At 41.8% G+C, this 23476-nt stretch overlaps 1 protein-coding gene across 2 annotated transcripts in view; it reads right to left on the bottom strand.

Moving 5' to 3' along the window:
• Positions 1–23476, bottom strand: part of STK38 (serine/threonine kinase 38) — a 53934-nt gene that overhangs the window by 11750 nt on the left and 18708 nt on the right. For both annotated transcript variants that reach the window (XM_003818904.6, XM_008972314.4), the window contains exons 3-9: positions 19993–20044; positions 18739–18861; positions 16124–16207; positions 12109–12232; positions 9713–9867; positions 1855–1957; positions 944–1005 (exon numbers count right to left, since the gene is read on the bottom strand). In XM_003818904.6, coding sequence (XP_003818952.2) covers positions 944–1005; positions 1855–1957; positions 9713–9867; positions 12109–12232; positions 16124–16207; positions 18739–18861; positions 19993–20044 — 703 coding nt within the window. The remainder of the gene's footprint in view (positions 1–943; positions 1006–1854; positions 1958–9712; positions 9868–12108; positions 12233–16123; positions 16208–18738; positions 18862–19992; positions 20045–23476) is intronic.

Below are 23476 nucleotides of genomic sequence, written 5' to 3' on the forward strand. Positions count from 1 at the left end.
TTACTACCATATATGTGGACAAACAGAAGTGCTACCATTTCCAGACAATACATTTGCATGACCATCATTCCAAGTTAGTCAGTTTCCCATTGCTGCTACTCTGCTTTCTAATGACCAAACGTTAGTTTGGCTTTACCATCATCAATTTCATTTGCTATGGGTTTCTTGCAAAGCTTAAGAATGTAGTGATACGCATTTCTATTATCTGGCCAGTAACTTTCCAGTAACTGGACACTGGAACATGTACACTGAACTTCAAACATGAACCAATTTATCAGCTATTGGCAAAAAATAAATTCTGCTTAGACAGCAATATTTCACTGGTAAATTTGTACTTCCAACATACTATCAAGGTAAACACCATGTTTCTTATTTTTCAGCCTGTAGGACATAATTTTATATAGGCACAAAGTCAAATGCATATAAAGTAATAAGCATTCCCCTTATATTTCTCTCCAATCTTTATAAGTAAGTTCTTTTTTACATCACAAAGTCAGAAAGTGTGAGGCAAATGAATTGAGGAGTCTTGACTTGCCCTTGCCCGAGTGGATCAAAATTTTTAAAAAGTTTGAGAATTGATGCCTGAAAACTCTAGGTAGGTATTTGTACTTAGTTCTGACAGATCTCCAGCTTAAATATAACCCCTTTACCACTATGAAAATGGAGAAAAGGTGGGGCAGGAAGGAAAGGTATTGTTACCAAGCTAAAAGGTCAGAATGAGGTCACCCACGGAAAATGTCACAATCAAAACAACCTAATATTACCTGTCCTCCTTCAAAAGATTCCTTTCGGTCCTACCAACCTAACGACAGCACTCTCTTTAGGTAATCTTAAAAGCAAGGGATATGTTGCAAATATTTGTCAAATGCAAATTTATGTGAAAATCTTTTGAACTTATTCATACTTGGTTTGTAGCATTTCAGAAGCCACAGATATTACTTACTAGCTGACGTCTATTTCTTTTCCAGGTTTCTGCTTTCCTTTTGGAATTCATGTTCTGGAAAGCTGAAAGTAAAGAATACAAGCTGCAGTCAAAGTTCTTACCAAAATGTTTACTACTTTTTTTAGTAGGCTCTTTCAAGTCACATGAGACCCTAAAGTCTTGCTTTTCTTCCACTCATACATCAAAAGCTCCAGATGATACATATCCTAGTACGTTTACAGTAAACCCAAATCAGAGGCTGTAAAGCATTAACTTAAAAGACTCACACAGAGTTGTAAAAGGCACTCCCATGTGGATCAAGTGGCAGAGGATACAGGACTTAATCAGAATTACAGGGAATTCAGTCTCAACTAGAATTGAGGTCCTAACGTGGACCTAAAACAGTCACAATTTCTCAAAATTACCATCAATTTTCCAAGTAGTAGTAACTTATATGATCAGGGACATCTGAATTTATGATACATGATTTGACATATGCTTTTCTAGGATGAACTGAAATTTTACTACATAGTTGTCAACGATTTCATAGTGCTCAAATGGAAGTGACTGTCATAAAGATAAACTTCTTTCTGTCATGAAGGAAAGAAGTACCCAGGATAAATCTAGCCCAGAACTGTTCCCAGGAGTTTTTCCTCTACTACTTCTGCTTGCTTGTCCCATACTCATCCCCAGTGACCTTCCCAGTAGACCTCTAAAGACCCCTTTCAACCTCTGCCTTCACACACTTGGTACCCACTCATTCATCTTGCCTCACCAGACAACACAAATCACAGGCAAACCTGGGAAGGTATTTTTATTCTCTACATACTCAAAGTGTGAGAATCTCCTATCTGTCCTAATTTGGTTACAAGGGAAACAGCTCTTCTAGGCCCAGTTAGAACGAAAAGGCTAACGTAATTGTTACCACTTACTGAAATCACTGGGGAGGCTGTGGTTCAGATTCCTATAAAATTCTGTCCTATGTGCTTTTTTCAGTCCTGTGCAAAGACCAAAGTCAGAAAGTTTCACATGGCCCTATGGGGAAGAAACAAGGTGATAGATGGATGAGTATTCTTGGAGGTAGAACAGAACATTACCTTCTGCTCCTTCCAGCATCCATTATAGCTCTACAGCCAAAGTACACTGCTCCTTCTTTTATTATAGGAAGAATCATGTAATTGCAGATAAATTTTTTAATCCCAAATCCTATTATACTAATAAAACTATTTTCATTTCTGCATATCATCTTTGGTTTTATCCAAATACTGATTTTTAAACATAGCTGACCCCTCCATAGCATCTAGAGACAATTTTACTACTTCTTGTACTCAAATATTCCTCTGTTTCTATATGGTCTTCAGAATTTTTTTATTTTTTTTTTTTTGAGACATGGTCTTGCTGTGTCACCCAAACTGGAGTACAATGGCGTGATCATGGCTCACTGCAGCCTCGACCTCCCAGGTTCAAGCGATCCTCCCAACTCAGCTTCCTGAGTAGCTGGGACCTCAGGTGTGTGCCACCACGTCCGACTAATTTTTTTTTATTTTTTGGAGATACAAGGTTTCCCTGTGTTTCCCAGGCTGGTCTCAAACTCCTGAGGTCAAGTGATCCTCCCATCCCAGCCTCCCAAAGTTCTGAGATTATAGGCATGCGCCACCACACCTGGCCAAAATTACCACTTTTAAAGTCTACATAATATTCAATTTACTTGGGACTTCATTGTTTACCTTACCATCCCCCTAATACTGGATGTGCATTCCATTTTCAATTCTTAGCTCTCATATAACATGGATTATCAGGTCCCCTCTGACAGAGTCTGTATTCGCAGACCTAACCGGGCATGATTCAGGATGACCTTAATAAATGGTTGTTAAATGAAGAGTAAATCTTTTCAAAATTGTTCATATAGCTTTTCCTCCTCTTAAAACATTGGAATAAATTCCACGAGTAAACTGTTTCAAAGACAAAGGGAATAAATATTATTGGATAGTCCTTGATAAATGCTATTGCCATGAGATCCTTGGGCTTCTAGCCAGAAGCCTCTGTGGTCATTGATGCCTTTACCCGAGTTTTGCTCAGGTCCGCTGGGCTCATTCCGCCCACTCAGCCTGGCAGGCTTGTGCTACCAGCGCGGATCCCAAGCCTGCCAAGGGCAAGAAAAGCACAGAGTGGCAAGGCGTGTGTGAGTGAGTGCGGGGTCCAGCCACTGCACACAGCCAGGCACACCGGTGGCCACTGCACACAGCCGGGCAGAGCAGGTAGCTCCAGGTGCCGGCATAGTTGCTGGCTCCATGCAAGCCTGCAGCTGGATGAGATGCACTGCAAGCGGCTTCTGCTGTGGGCACCTGCATCTGGACGAGGGGAATGCAGTGGCACCTGGAAGCTTGGAGATGCCAGAAACCGCAGAGCCCTAAAGGGGGTGTCACAGCACTGGCTCAGGAAGCCCCTAAGTCTGGGCTCCTGGAAGGGCCGCTGCTCTTCTCTCCTTCTTGTTGCCTGCAACACGGCGAGCAAGGGAGACATATTTCAGCCCTGTTTGTGTTACCGCTCTTTCAGCCCCACCATTTGACGGGTCCCAGGTTCTTGTCCTGCATTCAGGAACAATGAGGTATACGGACAACTGGAGCATGAACAAGGTGAAGAGGAGCTTTACTGAGCGACAGTACAGCTCTCAGGAGACCCAAAGTGGGTTGCTCCTTTCCGCAAGCAGGTCATCCTGACATCTGTGCAGCCCTCAGTGCAGAAAAGACCCAGAGTGGGTACCTCCCAGACGCAGGCAGGTCATCCCATCTGCCGGGATTCGGTAAGGGTGGTGGGAAAAATTGGAGAAAGAAGCAAACCTTCTTAGAAGGCTGGGAAGTTTTACAAAAGCTTCAGAAAAGGATTTGGCCGAAAGCAGCCAGATTCTCTTATCCGGTGCCTGAAAGCTTAGGTTAGATAACAAGGGGATGTAAAGAAACTGATATAGATAAGTTAGTTTACTTAGGCCTCGGAACCTGGACTTTAATAAATCGACGCGCAGGACTGCTCTCTCCAGAGATGAGGTGGGGGTGGGCGGGTGATGACCATGTTAATTACCCACAATGACTCAAGGCCTTTGTCATTAAATCTGTACTAAATAGTTGCCCGCAGCACCAGCTTGTCAGGGCCGAGGCTGCTACAACTCTTTCTGTAGGCAGTCCGCTCCCCTAGCCCGCTCTTTCACTGGATATCTGTGTCGGAGTGCATTTTTTTCATCCATTGCTCGGTCGCAGTCTGCAGTTTGGACCCGGCACCCATCAAGTCTGTAGCCCTTAGGAGACCCGGAGTAGATAGCTCCTTTCTGCAGCAGGTCGTCTGACATCTGCCAGAGTGTGAGTTTGTATGGGTTTGTATGGGTTTCAAAAGAGAGAAAGTACGTGCTGATTGGTCCATGGGTGGCCACAGGCAGGCCCGGAAAAACCACCACAAGTTCTTACTCTGGGCCACAGACTCCAGCCCGAACTGACAGCTTGGCCCTCAGGCTTCAGGACATCCCTGGCTTGAAGGTGGGGCTTCGCCAGGGACCCACCCCTTTCCACCCAGGAGCCTCTCTGCCTCTTATGGCCATCAATCATTTTGTCCACAGCACCCAGGCTGTTGGTGCAAAGGGGCATCTACAGACCTGCACCCAGCTGCCCTCCTCCCCTGCTTGGCCTCCCTCTCATGCTTCTTGGCACCCAAAGTCCAGAGGGAGCTGAGGCTGCAGGGGGCTAGTGTGTCAGCACCGCCCCAAGTGTGCGCACACCTGACCAGGTCTCAGTAGAACCCAGGCTCGGCCTCAACTTTGCTCTGAAATTGGAGTGGACACCAGGAGCACAGAGAGGTCAGGCAGCAGGAGCAGGTACTTCCAAGCTCATGGGCTTCCGGGATGCCCAGGTCTGCAGCTGTGGTTGGGCAGCTGCAACTGTGCCTGGGAGGGCAGGGCTCCCGCTTGTTCCCAGCTCCTGCCAGCTCCATGGAGCACACAGCCCTGACCGCACCTCCCCCACTGCAGCTGGCATCTTCCCAGCAGAGGCTCCAGACAGGCCACCGCTGCCATTATGACCATACTGTATTCCAATCATAAATCTCTAACTTTATAATTTTCATAAAGGAAAACACACACCTTCTATGAGTCAGGCACCTTGATCAATGCTTTGTGTTGTCTCATTTAAAACTCCTAAACCACACATCACAGACTCAGAGCTGTTAAATGGCTTGCCGTTAAAATGGCAGAACCAAAAGCAGAAATCAGCCCATGCTCTTCCTCCCAGACCAGGATTACTTTACCCTGCCATCTTATCTCATCTGGAAAATGAGAGTACACATATCTTTCTGGCAGGAATGAGCATTAATGCATGTAAGACTCCTAACACAGTATCTGGCACATAACTAGCCCTAAGGAAAAAGTAGGTGTCTTAGGGTGGCAAAATTTTAAGATGGAGAGTTGAAATCAAAAATGTAAGAGGGAATCCTGATGCTCAGAGATCTACCTTGCTCAGGGTTACACAATCAGAAGTGGTGTGGCCAAAATTTGAGCCCAAATGACTTCAATGTCTGTGGTCTTTCCAGAATACCACCTTTCTCAAGGACATCATCAGGCTTAAACATACAAATTTTCCAAAATACAAGGCTATAGGAGCCCTGCTCAGATGGGTCAAATTTTATTATGTTTTGTTTTAAAAGAAATCCAATTAGGTTTGGATGTGTGTATGTACATATGTACACAGCAAGGTAAACTGCCAAACAGGGACAGCTTTGAGCCTATTAAACTCAGTATCTTTTTTTTTTTCTTCTTTTTCTTTCTGAGACAGAGTCTCGCTCTGTTACCCAGGCTGAAGTGCAGTGGCGCCATCTTGGCTCACTGCAACCTCTGCCTCCCGGGTTCAAGAAATTCTCTGCCTCAGCCACCTGAGTAGCTGGGATTACAGGTGCCCGCCACCACGTCTGGCTAATTTTTTTGTATTTTTAGTAGAGACAGGGTTTTACCACCTTGGCCAGGCTGGTCTTGAACTCCTGACCTCATGATCCACCCACCTCGGCCTCCCAAAAAGCTGGGATTACAGGCGTGAGCCACCATGCCTGGCCTCAGTATCTTTTTTTGCAGATTTGCAAGTAACTTACTCTACAAGCCAAGGAAGTTTATAGTTCTCATGATTACATATCTTACCTGGACAACTCTAAGAAAGGACTAAGAAAAACTGTTTTTGGCTGGGCACAGTGGCTCACGCCTGTAATCCCAACACTTTGGGAGGCCGAGGCGGGTGGATCACCTGAGGTCAGGAGTTCAAGACCAGTCTGGCCAACAGAGTGAAACCCCATCTCTACTAAAAATACAAAAATTAGCTGGACATGGTGGTGCACGCCTGTAATCCCACCTACTTGGGAGGCTGAGGCAGGAGAATTGCTTGAAACTGGGAGGCAGAAGTCACAGTGAGCCAAGATCACGTCACTGCACTCCAGCCTGGGTGACAGAGTGAGACTCCACCTCAAAAACAAACAAACAAAAAAAGCAAGAAAGAAAGAAAGTAAAACTTTTTAAAAGCAGTTCCTGGAGCAAATGCTATTCAAGCCTAGCCTTTCGGGGAATTCTATAGCTATTCTGAATATGCAACAGGAACTCAAAACTCCTACATTTTTAGGACTATAATCTATGTGGCTGAACACAAATCAACCTGCTTATGAGAACATTTTGCTACAAGTGTGAGCTAGCATAATATAAAGGGCAAACCTGCACCTAACAGGATCCCCCATTCCTCTTCAGTTAGACCGAATCCTCAAGTTCTTTAATATGGTTGCTGGATCTGAACATAGACTACAGGGGACAAAGAAGCCAGCACTAAGCTACCTGGGGCACCAACCAGGGCATCTGAACTTTGAATCACACAAGGTAGGGCCAGTGCTTTATTAAACATATATCTGATATTAATGACATAGGAAAATATCTAGCATTAATATTTTAATGTTTACACAGAATACAAAGCTATTTACTTTTAGGATGCCAACTTTATATAAATGATTGACACAAACAGAAAGGCATCAAAGTGATTACAACAAAATGGTTATCTTTCAGTGATTAGATTATAGGTAATTTTTCTTCTTTTTTTTTGAGATGGAGTCTCGCTCTGTTGGCCAGGCTGGAGTGCAGTGGCACGATCTTGGCTCACTGCAACCTCCGCCTCCCAGGTTCAAGCTGATTCTCCTGCCTCAGCCTCCCGAGTAGCTGGGATTACAGGCACGTGCCACCACACCCAGCTAATTTTTTATTTTTAGTAGAGACGGGGTTTCACCATGTTGTCCAAGCTGGTCTCCAACTCTTGACCTCAGGTAATCCACCTGCCTTGGCCTCCCAAAGAGCTGGGATTACAGACGTGGGCCACCGCGCCCGGCCAGCGTAATTTTTCTTCTTTAATACTGTCTGTATTGTTCAAATTTTCTACCATGTTTATGCATTATTATTATTATTATTATTTTTTAGATGGAGTCTTGCTCTGTCCCCCAGGCTAAAGTGCAGTGGTACGATCTCAGCTCACTGCAACCTCCGCCTCCTGGGTTCAAGTGATTCTCCTGCCTCCACCTCCCAGGTAGCTGGGATTACAGGTGCCCATCACTACACCCAGCTAATTTTTGTATTTTTAGTAGAGACAAGGTTTTATCATGTTGGCCAGGCTGGTCTTGAGCTCCTGACCTCGTGATCCACCCACCTTGGCCTCCCAAAGTGCTGGGATTACAGGTGTGAGCCACTGCGTCTGGCCTCTTTTTTTTTTTTTTTTTTTTGAGAAGGAGTCTCGCTCTGTCACCAGGCTAGAGCACAGTGGCGTGATCTCAGCTCACTGCAACCTCCACCTCCCGGGTTCAAGTGATTCTCCTGCCTCAGCCTCTCAAGTAGATGGGACTACAGGCACATTCCACCACGCCCAGCTGATTTTTGTATTTTTAGTAGAGATGGGGTTTCACCATGTTGGCCAGGATGGTCTCGATCTCTTGACCTCGTGATCCGCCTGCCTCGGCCTCCCAAAGTGCTGGGATGATTACAGGCGTAAGCCACCATGCCCGGCCCCGGCCTTTTTTTTAACCAGGCTCTTCCCATATCCCCGTCTCTGCTACACTCTCTAGCCTTTGGTGTCCACTATTCTACTCCACTTCTGTGCATTATAATGAAGAAAAAAGCAGGTGGTGGCTCACACTTGTAATCCCAGGACTTTGAGAGGCTGAGGTGGGAGGATCACTTAAACCAGGGAGTTTGAGACCAGCCTGGGCAGCAAAGCGAGACCTCATCTCTACTAAAAATTAAAAAAAAAAAAAAAAAAAAAAAAAAAAAAAGGCCAGGCTCGGTGGCTCACGCCTGTAATCCCAGCACTTTGGGAGGCCAAGGCGGGCAGATCACAAGGTCAGGAGATCGAGACCATCATGGCTAACACCGTGAAACCCCATCTCTACTAAAAATACAAAAAATTAGCTGGGTGTGGTGGCGGGCGCCTGTAGTCCCAGCTACTCGAGAGGCTGAGGCAGGAGAATGGTGTGAACCCGGGAGGCAGAGCTTGCAGTGAGCCGAGACTGCACTAGTGCACTCCAGCCTGGGTGAAAGAGCGAGACTCCGTCTCAAAAAAAAAAAAAAAAAAAAGGTACAGTGGTATGCACCTATAGTCCCAACTACTCAGGAGGCTGAGATAAGAGGATCCCTTGAACCCAAGAATTAGATTGCAGTGAGCTATAACTGTGCCACTGCACTTCAACCTGGATGACAGAATGAGACCGTCTCAAAAAAAAAAAAAAAAAAAAAAAACTTCAGGTTTTTCAAGGACAGCAAAGCAAGAAAGTCACCAAAAGACTTCAAAGAAGAAAAATACCCTAGAAAACAAATTTACTTTTCACCTTACAAGAAAAATTCAGTCAAGACAACAAGTCTGCTTAACAGAAAACAACATTCTAGAGTTTTAGAGGTGAACGGGATTTTAGGGGTTTCCTAGATCAGTATTTTCACTTTACGGATAAGAACAGTGAGATCCAGGTGGTAAAGAGATTTGCCAAGGGTTATCTAGCAAGTTAGTTGGCAGCACAGGGATTATCTTCTAATTTGCTGTAAGTTTAGGAACTAGGCAACTACGCTTATCTGCATGTCTAAAAATAAATATAAACAGGCCATTTAAGAGGCTGGGCAGGGGCGTGGTGGTGCACGCCTGTAATCCCAGCTACTTGGGAGGCTGAGGCAATGAGAATCGCTTGAACCCAGGAGGCGGAGGTTGCAGTAAGCTAAGATCGCGCCACTGCACTCCAGCCTGGGCAAACAGGGTGAGACTTCATCTCAAAAAAAAAAAAAGAGGCTGGGCAGGACTCTTCTTTAAGCAGAGAGCATGATTTGGAACCTGGACTTTGTTACAGGTTCTTGTTGTTACTGCATTACCTGCTTCATGGCTGGGTTCCTCATTAACTGATGAGGTTGCCCAACAGAAGGGCTCTAGATAGGTGATGTATTAGTAACACAGTTAATTATATGCTAAGAGAAGGTGACTATCTTTGGCTTTATTACAAAATTGCCCTCTACATCAATTTTGCTCTTATTTTCAAGTTTCCTTTATTTTTAAGAGAAATGTTCAACCAAATTACAGAACCATAGCCTTTCAGAGAAAGGAAGTGACAGCAAACTTACCTGTTTAAAAAAAAAAGGAAAATCATGACAAGGCAGGTCACAGCTCGCCCACTGGGATGACCACAGGGGTGCAGGTGTTAAAGCAGAGGCTGCTCAGATCAGTAAATGTGCATAGTTCATGCCAATGCCCCTCCCCATACCTTGCTGTCCAAAAGAAGGTTGTCTGGTTTGATGTCTCTGTGGATGAATCCAAGTTGGTGAATAGAGTCTATGGCTAATACTGTTTCTGCTATATAAAACTGAGTCTCCTCTTCTGTCAGAGTGTCTTTTTTCATCAACAAGGTCATCATGTCCCCTGGAAACAAGAAGATACAAAGCCACCACACACACACACATACACACACACACACACACAGACACACACACACAAACAACATACGAGTGAGTACCAATTTTCAGATATGTCTTCCCTATCTGCCAAAATAAGGCAGCTAAACAGACCTCTTCTGTGTGCCAGAGATAGACCCACATGGCCAACATGGGAAGAAATGGGATTTTCACACCTAAGCTAGCTAAGGTTGACCACTAAGCTGTGATTTCTATTTTACTTTTGAGAGAAAAAGAAAATTTCTCCCACACTTTAAAAAACAACGATATTTGCTTAGGATAATTTTTTGGACTCGGGGTAAAATGCTACTTTACTTTTCACTTTGCCTGAACAAGTATCTGCAAGCTTTTCTGCATCTGTAACTAAATGGCACTTCCACATACAATCTATGTATTGTTATAGAGAGGCTGAAATGCCAAATAAAAATGTAAACACTCGGGCAGGCTGAAAACAAGCTTTCCAACTTCTATTCACAGAACACAAACAAATAAAAAGGCAGGACTTGGGTAGCAAAGCATTAGTCAACAAAAGCTAAAAATGAACTGAAAATGCTATACACTAGAATGTGCAATAACTGCCTCCTGGAAGAGTACAGTGAACACCTCTCAAGGTCAGTGCTTTTTTTCTCTAGTGCGTTATTATAGGTATTTAAATGGACACTAGTACCCTTTATGTAACTTTTAAAACACAGTATCAGTATTCTAGCAGTTAAAAGGTAACCTCGTTAGTTTTCTGCAAAGTCAAAATTTCATCATTTCTGTCTAATACCAGCAATATAAAATGGCAGAAAAAGATTCAGGTCCTAACTCAACAGTGAGAAATGCAAAGAAAATATGTATAAGGAGTTTAAAACTAAGAGAAACAGTAAAGATTCAGTTTAGACCTCACATAAAGTCACTTATGTTAGAAAACAAGGAAAAGAGAAAGAAACCTCTGATTTTAACAGAGCATCATGCTGCTTTTTCAATTTCATTTCATTTAGAACATTATGTTTTGTATTATTGGAGAAAAGTAGCTATTTTTCCCTCAGGCAAAAATTAAACCATTTATTAAAGTGCTCTTTTTCAGTCCAATACTTAAAAAATATGATTTCCTAATCACTCCTGGCAGCCCTTCAATCTGGAGACCCACCAGACACATGGAGACAGTGCACTTGGGCTGCTACCCCAGTAAGGTAGCTATACGGCCTTAGTTCTGTGGCTCAGGAGAGCAGTCAATGGGGCCTCGCCTGTGCAAGTTTGCCCATATGATTGGAGAGCTCAGGCCAGATGCTCTATGGCTCTGCAGGCCAGCTCCACCAAGTGCAAAGGGCAGGGTCCAGGAGACATGAGAAGCTACGGAAGATGGTACAGGTTGAGGCTTGAGGACACGTTAGGAGCTGGTAACCAAGTTGGCTCTTACTCTTATTTAAGAACTAGCATCTAAATGTTAAAAAAGTTTCTCCTCATTTTACCAGACTCTTTTCTAACATTAATCAACTGTTTATTTTTTATTAAATGTGTTTCTTTATTAAAAAGTATTGATGACCCTAAATCTAAGGGTTGTCACAAAATCAAAATATTATGCCACAATTATAGGAACAAAAAAGAAAAAAGTTCTCTCTCTTTTTTTTTCCCACCAGAGTTTGCTCAGAGTTCATCTGCTCACTGACAAACAGACTGCTTTCCTCAGAACAGATGGCATGTTCTGTTCTGGGTTTACTTTGGAGCTGTCTTAGGAGATGCTCATGCTGAGTTACATAAAACTTAAAATTTCAGAAATGAGAAATTTTTTCTGGCTACTAATATGGGTAACAAAAAATTCACTCCTTATTAATATGTTATACAAAAAGAAACAAAAATTTGGAGCAAAGGATGTTATAGCTTCAATGTTGTCACTTGGGTTATTGATCATATATGATTCCCATTGACAGGAGAGCAGGCAGAGCACCCTAGTTTATTCCTATATATTTTAAAAAGAAGAAGAAAAGAAAGAAATGTCCATCTGAAATCATGTAAATGAATTAACAGGTTACTTTTATGGTACTAAGATTGTAGAAAGGCACCCCAGCACAAGACAGGTTACTGACTTCCTTTATAGACCTAAAAAAGGATATAGAAAGCAACTTTGTGAGCACATTTAAAAGTAGAAAGGAGGGTTAATTGTGATGTGAGAGAAAGAAACCACAGAACAAAAAGAAAAAATGACCTTTCATCGTCAAGTAATTACCTCCAGGCAGGAACTCCATGATTAGGTAGAGGTTTAGCTTATCCTGAAAACTATAGAACATTTTCACAACCCACAAACTGTCTGCCTCCACTAGAATGTCACGCTCCGCACGAATGTGGCCAACCTGGAGGTATATGCATTTGATTAATGACAAAGCTTGCTCTGCTTTATTAGATTGTATATTTGCTTAAACAATTTAAATACTGTGCTTAAATACTGTTTTGAATATTTAATCGTGATGATACAAAAGATCCAATTTCTGCTTAGGCAAACCTACTAACTCAAAATTGACAACATTTGACTTCAAGGTATTCAGTGATGAAAACTTGAGTGATGAAAGGCTTTAAAAAATGGCAAAATGAATGGCTTTAATGCAAATAGCAACTTTAACACTGCTATAAACTGAATCTCTGATTAGTTAAAATTACTACTCTTTTGCATAGAGTTTTGTCTAATAATCTTTTATGATAAAAATAAGTCCCCAAAGTGAGACTCTCTTCCAAGTTCTTCCTCGGGTCTGCACTAGTATCTGCAACAACAGTGAGCTCACTGACAAATTCTAGAATGCTATGATACCACAGCATTTAGTTCACTGCTATGTGCTCAATCAATCCTTACTGAATTGAAATACAAGAACACCTATGAAAAGTTGTAGATTCAAATTAATGACATTTCCAATTTTATACTTTTACTGAAATACCTATAAAGGACCAAGTTGTAGAAAGTTTCAGAGAACCGGAATTATTTTGTTAAAGCAATGCTTTATTATCAAATTTACCTTATTTACTTTAAATGCAGAACAGTAATCAAACATCACTGCATATTATCAAATCCCCCCCACACACACTTTTTTAAAAACGAGATGGGGTCTCGCTCTGTCACTCCGGCTAGAGTGCAGTGGCGTGATCATAGCTCACTGAAGCCTCAAACTCCTGGTCTAAAGTGATCCTCCTGCCTCAGCCTCCTAAGTAGCTAGGATTACAGGTGTGTGCCACCATGCCTGGCCCCTCCCCTCTTTTATAAGTGTCACAAGGTCTAAATTGGGTTGATTCAGATATAAATTTATTAAGACTCAGTCCAATCCCTGAATAGTGGTTTTGGTCTTAACATATGCTACAGGTCTTAACTTTTTACAACATGTTCTGAAGTAAAACATGTACCAAGGTTCACAAATTGGCAAATTTAGTCCATGGCTGTTGGCAAATTTAGTCCATGGCTGTTGTTTGGTTTAATACAATGTTTGATATGATGCTTGTTTGTTTTATTGACATGTCTTTAGGGAAACAAGGCACTCTTCCATTTCAACACCCTCTCCCCTGGTCTTATATCTAACTTACTTCAGGCTTCTATGCTAACTCTTGGAGGCCCAGAGGCATTTGACTTTATGTATTTGAGTTTTCAGTATCTACTAAAATCGTTCTTTGGGGAATTTTTTTAAAAGCTGCAACTGCACAGAAAACCTACATCTTTACATCTGTACTTATGGTATTGGGGTGGGAAAAAATGGACAATAAGGGTGAAAAGAAACAGTGCTATGAAACACAATGAAACCAAGTAAAGCATCTGCCTTTACTTGACCTTAATACAGAAGCAAAGCTTTTGGGAAACAGTAATGTTGCTTGCTGCCCCACAGCCATGGGTAGGACCCAGTCACTACAAGACATTAATACAGTAGAAGGCAGCCTTCATCTGCCTGTCTCCCCTGGCTCCCATTAAGCTCCCTACCTACTGCAGGGAGCCAGAGAAAAGGAGAGGCACTACAATTACCACTTGTCACTCACCCTGGAGGACACAATGGTGCCCATAACATTTCCTGTTTGTCAAGGGGAAAGCTACCATGAGCACATCTTGCCCTTCTCTTGAGGCTGAAACAGTAGCTAGAAACCTCATGGTTTGAAAGTGGAGTTGGTTGAATATAGATTAAGGGAGGGAAGAGTCTGAGGTGCAATTTATACAAAAAGGTTCTCTTTCCCCTATTCCATAAATATTTAATAAGGTGGGGGGTGCTAGTTGCTATCCTGTGCCCTAAGAAAGCAGAAATAAAAGCCAGTTTTTTGTCCCATCAATAACTGTATACTGGCATCACAACTGAAGGTTTTCCTTTTGCACTGGAAGAGAAACATCAGAAGCTAGTTAGATGTCATGTCTTACCCTTTAAATTTTTCCAGGTAGCAAAAATTTCCACCACGTGGAGCAGAAAAATAACCTGAACTCTCAGTGGGTAGCTTTAATTCCTACCCAGTTTATTTAGTAAAAGCAAACAAAAAAACAATTTTGCCTCTGTACCTCTACTTTGTCAGCCCTACCCCAAAATGGTGATGAATTTGCACTGGTCTACTTCCATCTTTTATCTAGCACAAAACCAATGCATGCTTCTTCAAGATGGCTAAGCCAGGTAGAGTCTGTGGCCAGAGACTTTAACTGGCTCATAATGAGATCTGTTAAGTTGAGGAGTTGAGTTCTCAGCTAAGGTGAGCTAAACAATTTAAGTTAATGTACCATTTAATCCGTAAGTTAATGCATCATTTAAAATGTTAATTCTAATAGACAGTTTCTTTACTTTCATTTAGAAAAGTTTTAGAAAGTGATTTTGAAGGCACAATATTTGCGAAAAGGCTTTTTACACATTATGTCTGGATCATCCTCTGTTAGAAACCATGCGGGGCACCTGGTATACATAAAATTACTAACTGAAAATCATATGTACTTTGTTTTGCAGTATTACTCTGACAGCTAATATTTAATAAAAAGAGGTCTTAAGCCTTGGTTAAAACTGTAGGAAACATACCTTGCAAAAACAAAACTTACTCATGAGATGCAAACATACTAATTAATGCAGAAGCTTTATATTTTCCTTCTCAAGATTAACTGAAACTTTTTCAGTGCCTACACACCCATACCACACACTAATTTGTAGACAGTATGTAAGTAGGCCGGCCTACCATGAATTTTGAAAAAGGTTGGCGTTAGCATAAACTATAGTGTCTCAAGACTTACCGCCCGGGTATTTGATACTCCCAACTGAAATTCCTGGGAGTCTAAAGCTTCTCAGTAACACATGAAAATTTGAGAGAAAATAAAAATTCCAAATTTTGGGGTGGCATTTAAATGAAGACAGGGAAGACCAGTGATTATATCTCCTCTCAAGAGGTAGAAAGGATTGGATGTGGGGCCAATCTCCATCCCCCCTCTTTGGCCCTAAATTAGGAGTTCTCCTTGTCACAGGGTCTCCATGTTCCTATAACATCAAATCTTTTACAGGACATTTGCGGTCATCACCCACTGCAATCTTTTCTTAAGCAACCAGCTACATTAAACTAGATTTATAGAAAGTCTATTCTTGCTTTTTAAAATATACTTTCCAATATTTAAAACCTTATTTATTTTGCATAAGGCACTTTATAAATTGATTTGCAAACCAGGTTTTGGTTTTAGAAAGTATCCTTTATCATTAAAGGAGAATTTGCATTGTTCTGCCATTTGCATTGTATTTTTCAAATTCATTCAGAAATTAGAAGGCTGGTCTTTTTCAGGTACCGATGAGCTACCTAGAAGACTCAACTTTGGTTTAGGTAAACAGAATGAAGCATATAAAGACACATTTTAGATTATAAATTCCAAATTCTAATTCCTAGTCCTTAGTTATGAGATATATATACAATTTCGATTTCTCAGCATTTGGTAAGAAACACACTACCACACCACGTACGACCTCAAAAAAAAAAAGGCTCTCACAATAAGGACATCTTGTGATCAATTGGAAGACACAAGTAAGAGCTGCTTTTGGAACAGATTTTCAATTTGTAAAAGATTGCATATAACCTACAGGCATTATTTGTGATTTTAAATATGAACTGCTTCTTTGTAGGGGGAAAAAGGTAGTATTATATATATAGTCATACATGACAGAGCTAAAGAAAACTGTAATAAAAATATATATTTCAATTAAACAAAGAGAAAAGTTTTAGGAGACAAAAATTAATAAGCTAAAAGCACTGCTACAACTGTGCTTTACCTGCTCTTTTTCAAGCATATCTGCTTTACGGAGTATTTTCATTGCATACACATGTCCCGTATCTTTCTTCTGAACAAGCCGTACCTAAAAAGTTATAAAAGAAATGCCAAGTCAAAAACTCGTACTACCAACCTAATGCTTTCATGTGTTATAGGATGCAATAATTAACTGAAAAAGTATTACAATTTTAACATGAGCAACTAGTAATAACAAAGCAGAAGAAAATGCTTTTCAGTGTTCCAAAATGAATACATTACACACAGTAAAGTCGATGCTGGAAACATCCTCAAATACCTCTACATCTGAACAGCTTTGGTTCCTTAGTTGAACAAGCCAACCTAATTTAAAACCTTCAATTTCAAATTTAAGGACTCGTTACACCTCTGACATATGTCATCCAGTCAGCTCAGAAAATCTAAGTAAATGATTACAATGATGTTTAATTAAAACAAAAGTAGCTGTGCATGGTGGTGTATACCTGTAGTCCCAGCTATTTGGGAGGTTGAGGTAGGAGGATCGCTTGAGCTCAGGAGTTATGAGCTATGGTGCATTATGCTGATCAGGTGTCTGAATTAAGTTCAGCATAATATGGTGACCTCCCAGGAGCAGGGTGGCAGAGGGGGGGCCCACCAGGTTGCCTAAGGAAGGGCAAACAGGCCCAGTTCAGAAATGGAGCAGGTCAAAACTCCCATGCCGATCAGTAGTGAGATGGTGCCTGTAAACAGCCACTGCACTCCAGCCTGGGCAACACAGTGAAACCTTATCACTTAATCATAATAATAATAATAAAGTAAAACTTCATGCTTAGGAAAAATGTCTGGAAAGAAAAACAAAAAATTCAGGCCAGGCGCGGTAGCTCACACCTGTAATCTCAGCACTTTGGAAGGCCGAAGCAGGTGGATCACCTGAGGTCCAGGAGTTCGAGACCAGCCTGGCCAACCTGGTGAAACCCCATCTCTACTAAAAATACAAAAATTAGCTGGATGTGGTGGCAGGTGCCTGTAATCCCAGTTATTCAGGAGGCTAAGGCAGTAGAATCACTTGAACCCGAGAGGCGGAGGTTGCAGTGAGCCAAGATCAAGCCATTGCACTCCAGCCTGGGCAACAGAGCAAGACTCTGTCTCAAAAAAAAAAAAAAAAGAAGAAGAAGAAGAAAATTCAAAATGTGTAATTAGGGAAATTGTGTTTTATGTAGTTTTCCTTCTCTTTTATGTTTTCCAATGTTTTTAAAGAAAACAGATAATTTTATGAAGAAAATTTACAACCAAAAGAAAAATTTCACTGCAAGTTCCTGCATGTCCTCCCCTCTTCTCCCAAAATAAGTAGGTTTTCTTCTCCCTGAACCTTTCTTCATGTTTTTCCTAAAATGAGTATCACAACCCTTCCCTGCCAAACAGAAAGCTCTTTCAGAGGTGGTACTATACTTTTCCCTCTTTCAAGAAGCCAACAGGAATTCTGAACACTGAGGGATCAATCTATCACCTGTGCCTCTGAATACTATTCACATTTCCCCGGGGTACCAGGTTTTTTGTTTTGTTTTGTTTTGTTTTGTTTTTGAGATGGAGTCTTGCTCTGTCACCCAGGCTGGAGTGCAATGGTGCAATCTCGGCTCACTGCAACCTCTGCCTCCTGGGTTCAAGCAATTCTCCTGCCTCAGCCTCCTGAGTAGCTGGGATTACAGGCACGTGCCACCACACCCGGCTAATTTTTCTATTTTTAATAGAGACAAGGTTTCACCATGTTGTCAGGCTGGTCTCGAACTCCTGACCTTGTGATCCGCCCGCCTTGGCCTCCCAAAGTGCTGAGATTACAGGAGTGAGCCACCGTGCCTGGCCCCGGGGTACCAGGTTTTAATAATATACTGCTCCTTTTATACTTGCAATTATTGCGTCAGTAGGTCATCCAGTTTGGGCATTTTTCATTAATAGGAATGACCTTGCATGGGCTCTTTCAAGCTCTCCCCAACAGATTGCTCTTGTGCCCAAGCAGGATCATTTCCAAGAATTGCGGGGACAAAGTCGCAAATGCTTTCAACTCTCCACCACTACCTATATAACTCCTTTCTGTAAATCCTCCCTCCTAGGGTCATCTTTTTAGAGCTGTATCAATCTGGTGGGGAGAAATAAAGGGTGGAGATACACTATTAGTTTCCTTCTCGAGAGGCAGTGCAGTACTGGGAAAAGCAAGCTCTTTGAGTTCAGGAAGTAGAGCCCAACTTTTGGTCCCAGTACTCAATGGCTGTGTGATAACAAGAGACATTATATATACCTTTAGAGTCTTAATTTCACCATCTATAAAATGGGTTACTGTCCTGATTATGGGAAAAAAGCAGCCTGTAAATAATAAATGTTGATTTCCTTCTACCTTTCAACTCTCCCCCTAAGTCAATATTTAAACACCAACACCATCTCTGGCAAAACAGAGAACAGAGATCTGGGACTGTGGAGAGAAGAAAAAGAGAAAGACAGACAAAGCAATTAGGATGTGGGGCTGGCATGCCTGACTCATTTAATTCCATATATTTCAGTTATATCAACAATCATGACTTAATGGTATGTTAGAAGCTTCGAAGTTTTGCAATATTTTTCTACTTGACAAGTAGCTGTGATTTTTACCTCACCAAATGCTCCTCTGCCTATTACTTTTAAGGACTCAAAATCTTCCAATCCAAGTCTTGTTCTCTTCAAACGAAGAAACTCTGTTTCCTTCCGAGCATGTGCTGATCTCCGGAGTCGTTTCTAATATTTAAATAAGAAAGGGAGGAGAGGGGAAGGAACTGAAATTCTGAAACTCTGTAACAAGTCATGTTTGTGACTTACCCAGCTAGAAAACAGGTCCAAGTGGACTAAGGATAATCTTTTCACATATGAAAGCACCCCAGAAGGATCCTTAAGAGGTCACTTCTCCCTTTCCTGGCATTTAGACACAACATCCAAGCCACACTGAACCGATGGGTGCCTCCTCTGGGAACTCTGACTAACCTACTTCAGCAATCCACTATCCTAACATTTTTGGTGAAGGGAGGGATAAATAATCAACAATATTTTCCTTTATCCTGTTTAATATAAATTAAAAATGTGTTCTTATCTTTCCCTCTGGGTTAGTTAAACACTGTATACTCTAACTTTCTGTTATTTCTACAAGTATTGGGTATTTTTCACCAACGTCCTGGGTTCTGCAAGCCAGTCCTATTTTTGAAGGCATTTCCACTACCATTTCAGTTCCTTGCACAGTCCCTTGTTAACTATATTTTCTCCTACTGTATCTGTGGGCACTGGGTGGAAGGGCTGATTTGAGATGGATATTTTGCCTTAATAAAGATTTCAGGAACATGACACACCGGGGCCCGTCGGGGCATGGGGGGAAAGGGAGGGAGAGCATTAGGACAAATACCTCATGCATGCGGAGCTTAAAGCCTAGATGACAGGTTGATAGGTGCAGCAAACCACTATGGCACATATATACCTATGTAATAAACCTGCATGTTCAGCACACGTATGTATCCCAGGAAAAGTAAAATAAATAAATATTTCAAAAATTTGCCCCACTCCTACGGAGACTTTTCAGTGAATTCTATAAAAATGCTACAACTTGCTCTTTTAAATTTTAATTTGATTTCATCCCTTCTTTCTCTTGGAATTCTAAATCTAGTTTACTATAACTGCATCTAGAGAAGGCTTCCTCTCCTAGGTACTTAATAATTAATCTGCCCCTCTGAATTAACACCCAAATCCGGAAGCACACTACCCCTCAAGTTCCTCTGTTACTGAGCCAAAACACTTCTCATGTGTACCAAGGCTAACAACTCGCTGGACAAGATACAACCTGCCATGCTGGGTTTTAAGGAAGACATTGCCAATATTAATTACCTCCTCATCTTTTAGGCCTTCTTCTTCCATCACCTTTTCTAACTTCTTTTGTCTAAAACAAACAAAAACAAAAGACATGAAATCACATCTGAATGATAACTTTCTGAAAATTCTGTAACTTAATACTGTAATAGATTTTTAAAAATGACACAAACAGGTAAATCTCAAAATGTCTCATTAAAACAAAAAAAATTAAGTTACTAAGACAAGTAAAAAGATTTCCATCCTTTGTTAGGCCTACTTTTTTTTGGCGGGGGGAGGGGGGGCAGGTTGCGAGGAGAGGAGACAGAGTTTTGTTCTGTCACCCAGGCTAGAATGCAGTGGCGCAATCTCAGCTCACTGAAATCTCCACCTCACAGGCTCAAGCAATCCCACCTCAGCCTCCCAAGTAGCTAGGACTACAGGCGCGTGCCACCATACCTGGCTAATTTTTAAATTTTTTGTAGAAATGAGGTCTCATTATATTGCCCAGGCTGGTCTCAAACTCCAGCCTGACCTTCCAAAGTGTTGCGATTACAGGTGTGAGCCACCATGCCCCGCCCTTAGGTCTACATTTTTTAAAAGACTGTCTAAGATGTTAATACAACAAAGACTCTTGTTTCAAAAAAATGTCCTCTCTTGGTTTTGGGTGTTTTTTTTTTTTTTTTTTTTTCAGTTATTTCCTCCTTACCAAACCACAAAACAGCTGGTATTTGATAAACTCTTATATCATGCTGTTTCTTTCCCTCTCTCTGACTGAAGTCTACTTCCTTTATTTCTGCATCTTCCTCCTCTTCCCTGCCATGAGGAAAGGGTAACAAACAACAAAGTTAAAAGCAGAATTTGGAAATTTAAGAGGAAAAAGTGATCAAAAAGGTGACTGGCACCACTATCAAAACTCCATATATCAGGCTGGGTGTGGTAGCTCACGCCTGTGATCCCAGCACTTTGGGAGGTGAGGCAGATGGGTCACTTGAGGTCAGGAGTCCAAGACCAGCCTGGCCAACATGGTGAAACCCCATCTCTACTAAAAATATAAAAATTAGGCCAGGTGCAGTGGCTCATGCCTGTAACCCCAACATTTTGGGAGGCCGAGGCGGGTGGATCACTTGATGTCAGGAGTTCGAGACTAGACTGGCCAACATGGTGAAACCTGGTCTGTACTAAAAATGCAAAAATTAGCCAGGCATGGTGGCATACCCTGTAATCCCAGCTACTTGGGAGACTGAGACAGGAGAATCACTTGAACCCAGGAGGTGGAGGCTGCAGTGAGCAGAGATCACACCACTGCACTCCAGCCTGGGTGACAGAGTGAGACCCTGTCTCAAAAAAAACAAAAAGGCCGGGCGTGGTGGCTCACGCCTGTAATCCCAGCACTTTGGGAGGCTGAGGAGGGTGGATCATAAATTCAGGAGTTCGAGACCAGCCTGGCCAACATGGTAAAACCCCATCTCTACTAAAAATACAAAAATCAGCTAGGCGTGGTGGCGAGCGCCTGTAGTCCCAGCTACTCAGGAGGCTGAAGCAGAAGAATTGCCTGAACCTGGGAGGCAGAGGTTGCAGTGAGTCAAGATCACGCCACTGCATGCCAGCCTGGGTGACAGAGCAAGACTCCGTCTCAAAAAATATATATATATATATACACATATATATTTATATGTATATGTATATACACATGTATACATATGTATATATATGTATACATGTATACGTGTATACATACATACATATGTATATAAGTATATATACACACATATATACACACACATATGTAATATATGTATATATATTAGTATACACACACCCACACATATGTATATAAAAATTAGCTGGGCATAGTGACAGGTGCCTGTAATCCCAGTTACTTGGGAGGGGCTGAGGCACAAGAATCACTTGAACCTGGGAGGCAGAGGTTGCAGTGAGGTGAGAGCACACCAGTGCACTCCAGCTCAGATGTCGGAGTGAGACTGCCTCAAAGAAAAAAAAAACCTTCAGACATCAAACTTTTGGAATACTGAACTTTAGAAAGTACATGCAGTAATGTTTTTGATCTATAGTCTCATAAAACTAAAAGAAGCAAGTAAAACTTCCTTACAACCAATTCCACAGAACCTTCATTTATTCAGCACAATAAATGAAAGCACGTGGGCTAGAATCTCTCCTCCACCACTCATCAGCATTCCAGATAAACAGGCAATACGTACAAACAGAGCAAAGAAGGATAAGACTACAGTATGCTGGCCAGGTGCGGTGGCTCACGCCTGTAATCCCAGCACTTTGAGAGGCTGAGGCAGGCAGATCACGAGGTCAGGAGATCGAGACCATCCTGGCTAACACGGAGAAACCCCATCTCTACTAAAAATACAAAAAAAAAAAGAAAAATATTAGCCAGGTGTAGTGGCCGGCGCCTGTAGTCCCAGCTACTCGGGAGGCTGAGGCAGGAGAATGTTGTGAACCCAGGAGGCGGAGCTTGCAGTGAGCCGAGATCGCACCACTGCACTCTAGCCTCGGTAACAGAGCGAGACTCCATCTCAAAAAAAAAAAAAGAGTGTACAGTATGCTGCAGAAATAGCATGTAGTCCATTGTGGCTGACGCACACAGCACTTCAAATGCCACACCAAGAAGGTTGGATCTCATTCTGTAGACAACTGAGTGCTAAAAGAGGCTTGTGTGCAAAGGAGTGATGTGATAAGATTTCTATTTTAGAATGGTAACCAGCAGTAATGAGGATCTGATGGACTGGCAGGGAAAGCAACTGAGAAAGAGGCTAGTTGAGAGTTATTGTAATGATTCAGATGTACAGTAAAGATCTGGAACTAGGGCAGGAAAACTAGAATGAAGTGAATAGAGCTATTGCAAATATGACCAACTGGCAATAGGAGTCAAGAGAAAAACCTTAGAATTTCCTGTCTAGAGGGATATGATGCCACTAATCAAGACAGGAAACAGAGAGAGGAACACGAACAGTTCTCCCAGTTCCCAGAATATTTTGGGATACATGTGCATCTATGCGTGCACATGTATTGGAGAGAAAAGGCTGTACTCTTAGTAGTTTCGGGAGTGTAAATTAATTCCATTGCAAGTGGTTAGGTAGTTGAAGCAGAGAAGAACAAGAAAAGTCAAAGCATAACATGCTAGGCAAAAGCTCTAAGAACACAGCTGTGGTCAGCTCTTTTTGTGCCTTGAGTACTAAACACCATCATATGTCCTGACTATACGTTTTTGAATGACTACATCAGAATGGGCTACCAGTCCAATGCACTATCCACTGTGTCACAAAACTGGCTCCTTCTAATTATATTTTAAACCTAAATACAAACTAAGAGGTTTTCCACAGGTTTACTGAAGTGTAATTAAATTGGTTGCAGAATACCTGCCTGAGAGTGAAGTTAACTCCTTGAACACAATCAGATTATTTCATTAGAGAAAGTATCCAGAAAAAAAAAAGCCTATCCATGATAACAATTAGGACCAGGTCCACAAAGACCTTGAGGACACCAAAAA

This window comes from Pan paniscus, chromosome 5 (genome assembly GCF_029289425.2).
Source record: "Pan paniscus chromosome 5, NHGRI_mPanPan1-v2.0_pri, whole genome shotgun sequence".
In the NCBI taxonomy this organism is placed as follows: domain Eukaryota; kingdom Metazoa; phylum Chordata; class Mammalia; order Primates; family Hominidae; genus Pan; species Pan paniscus.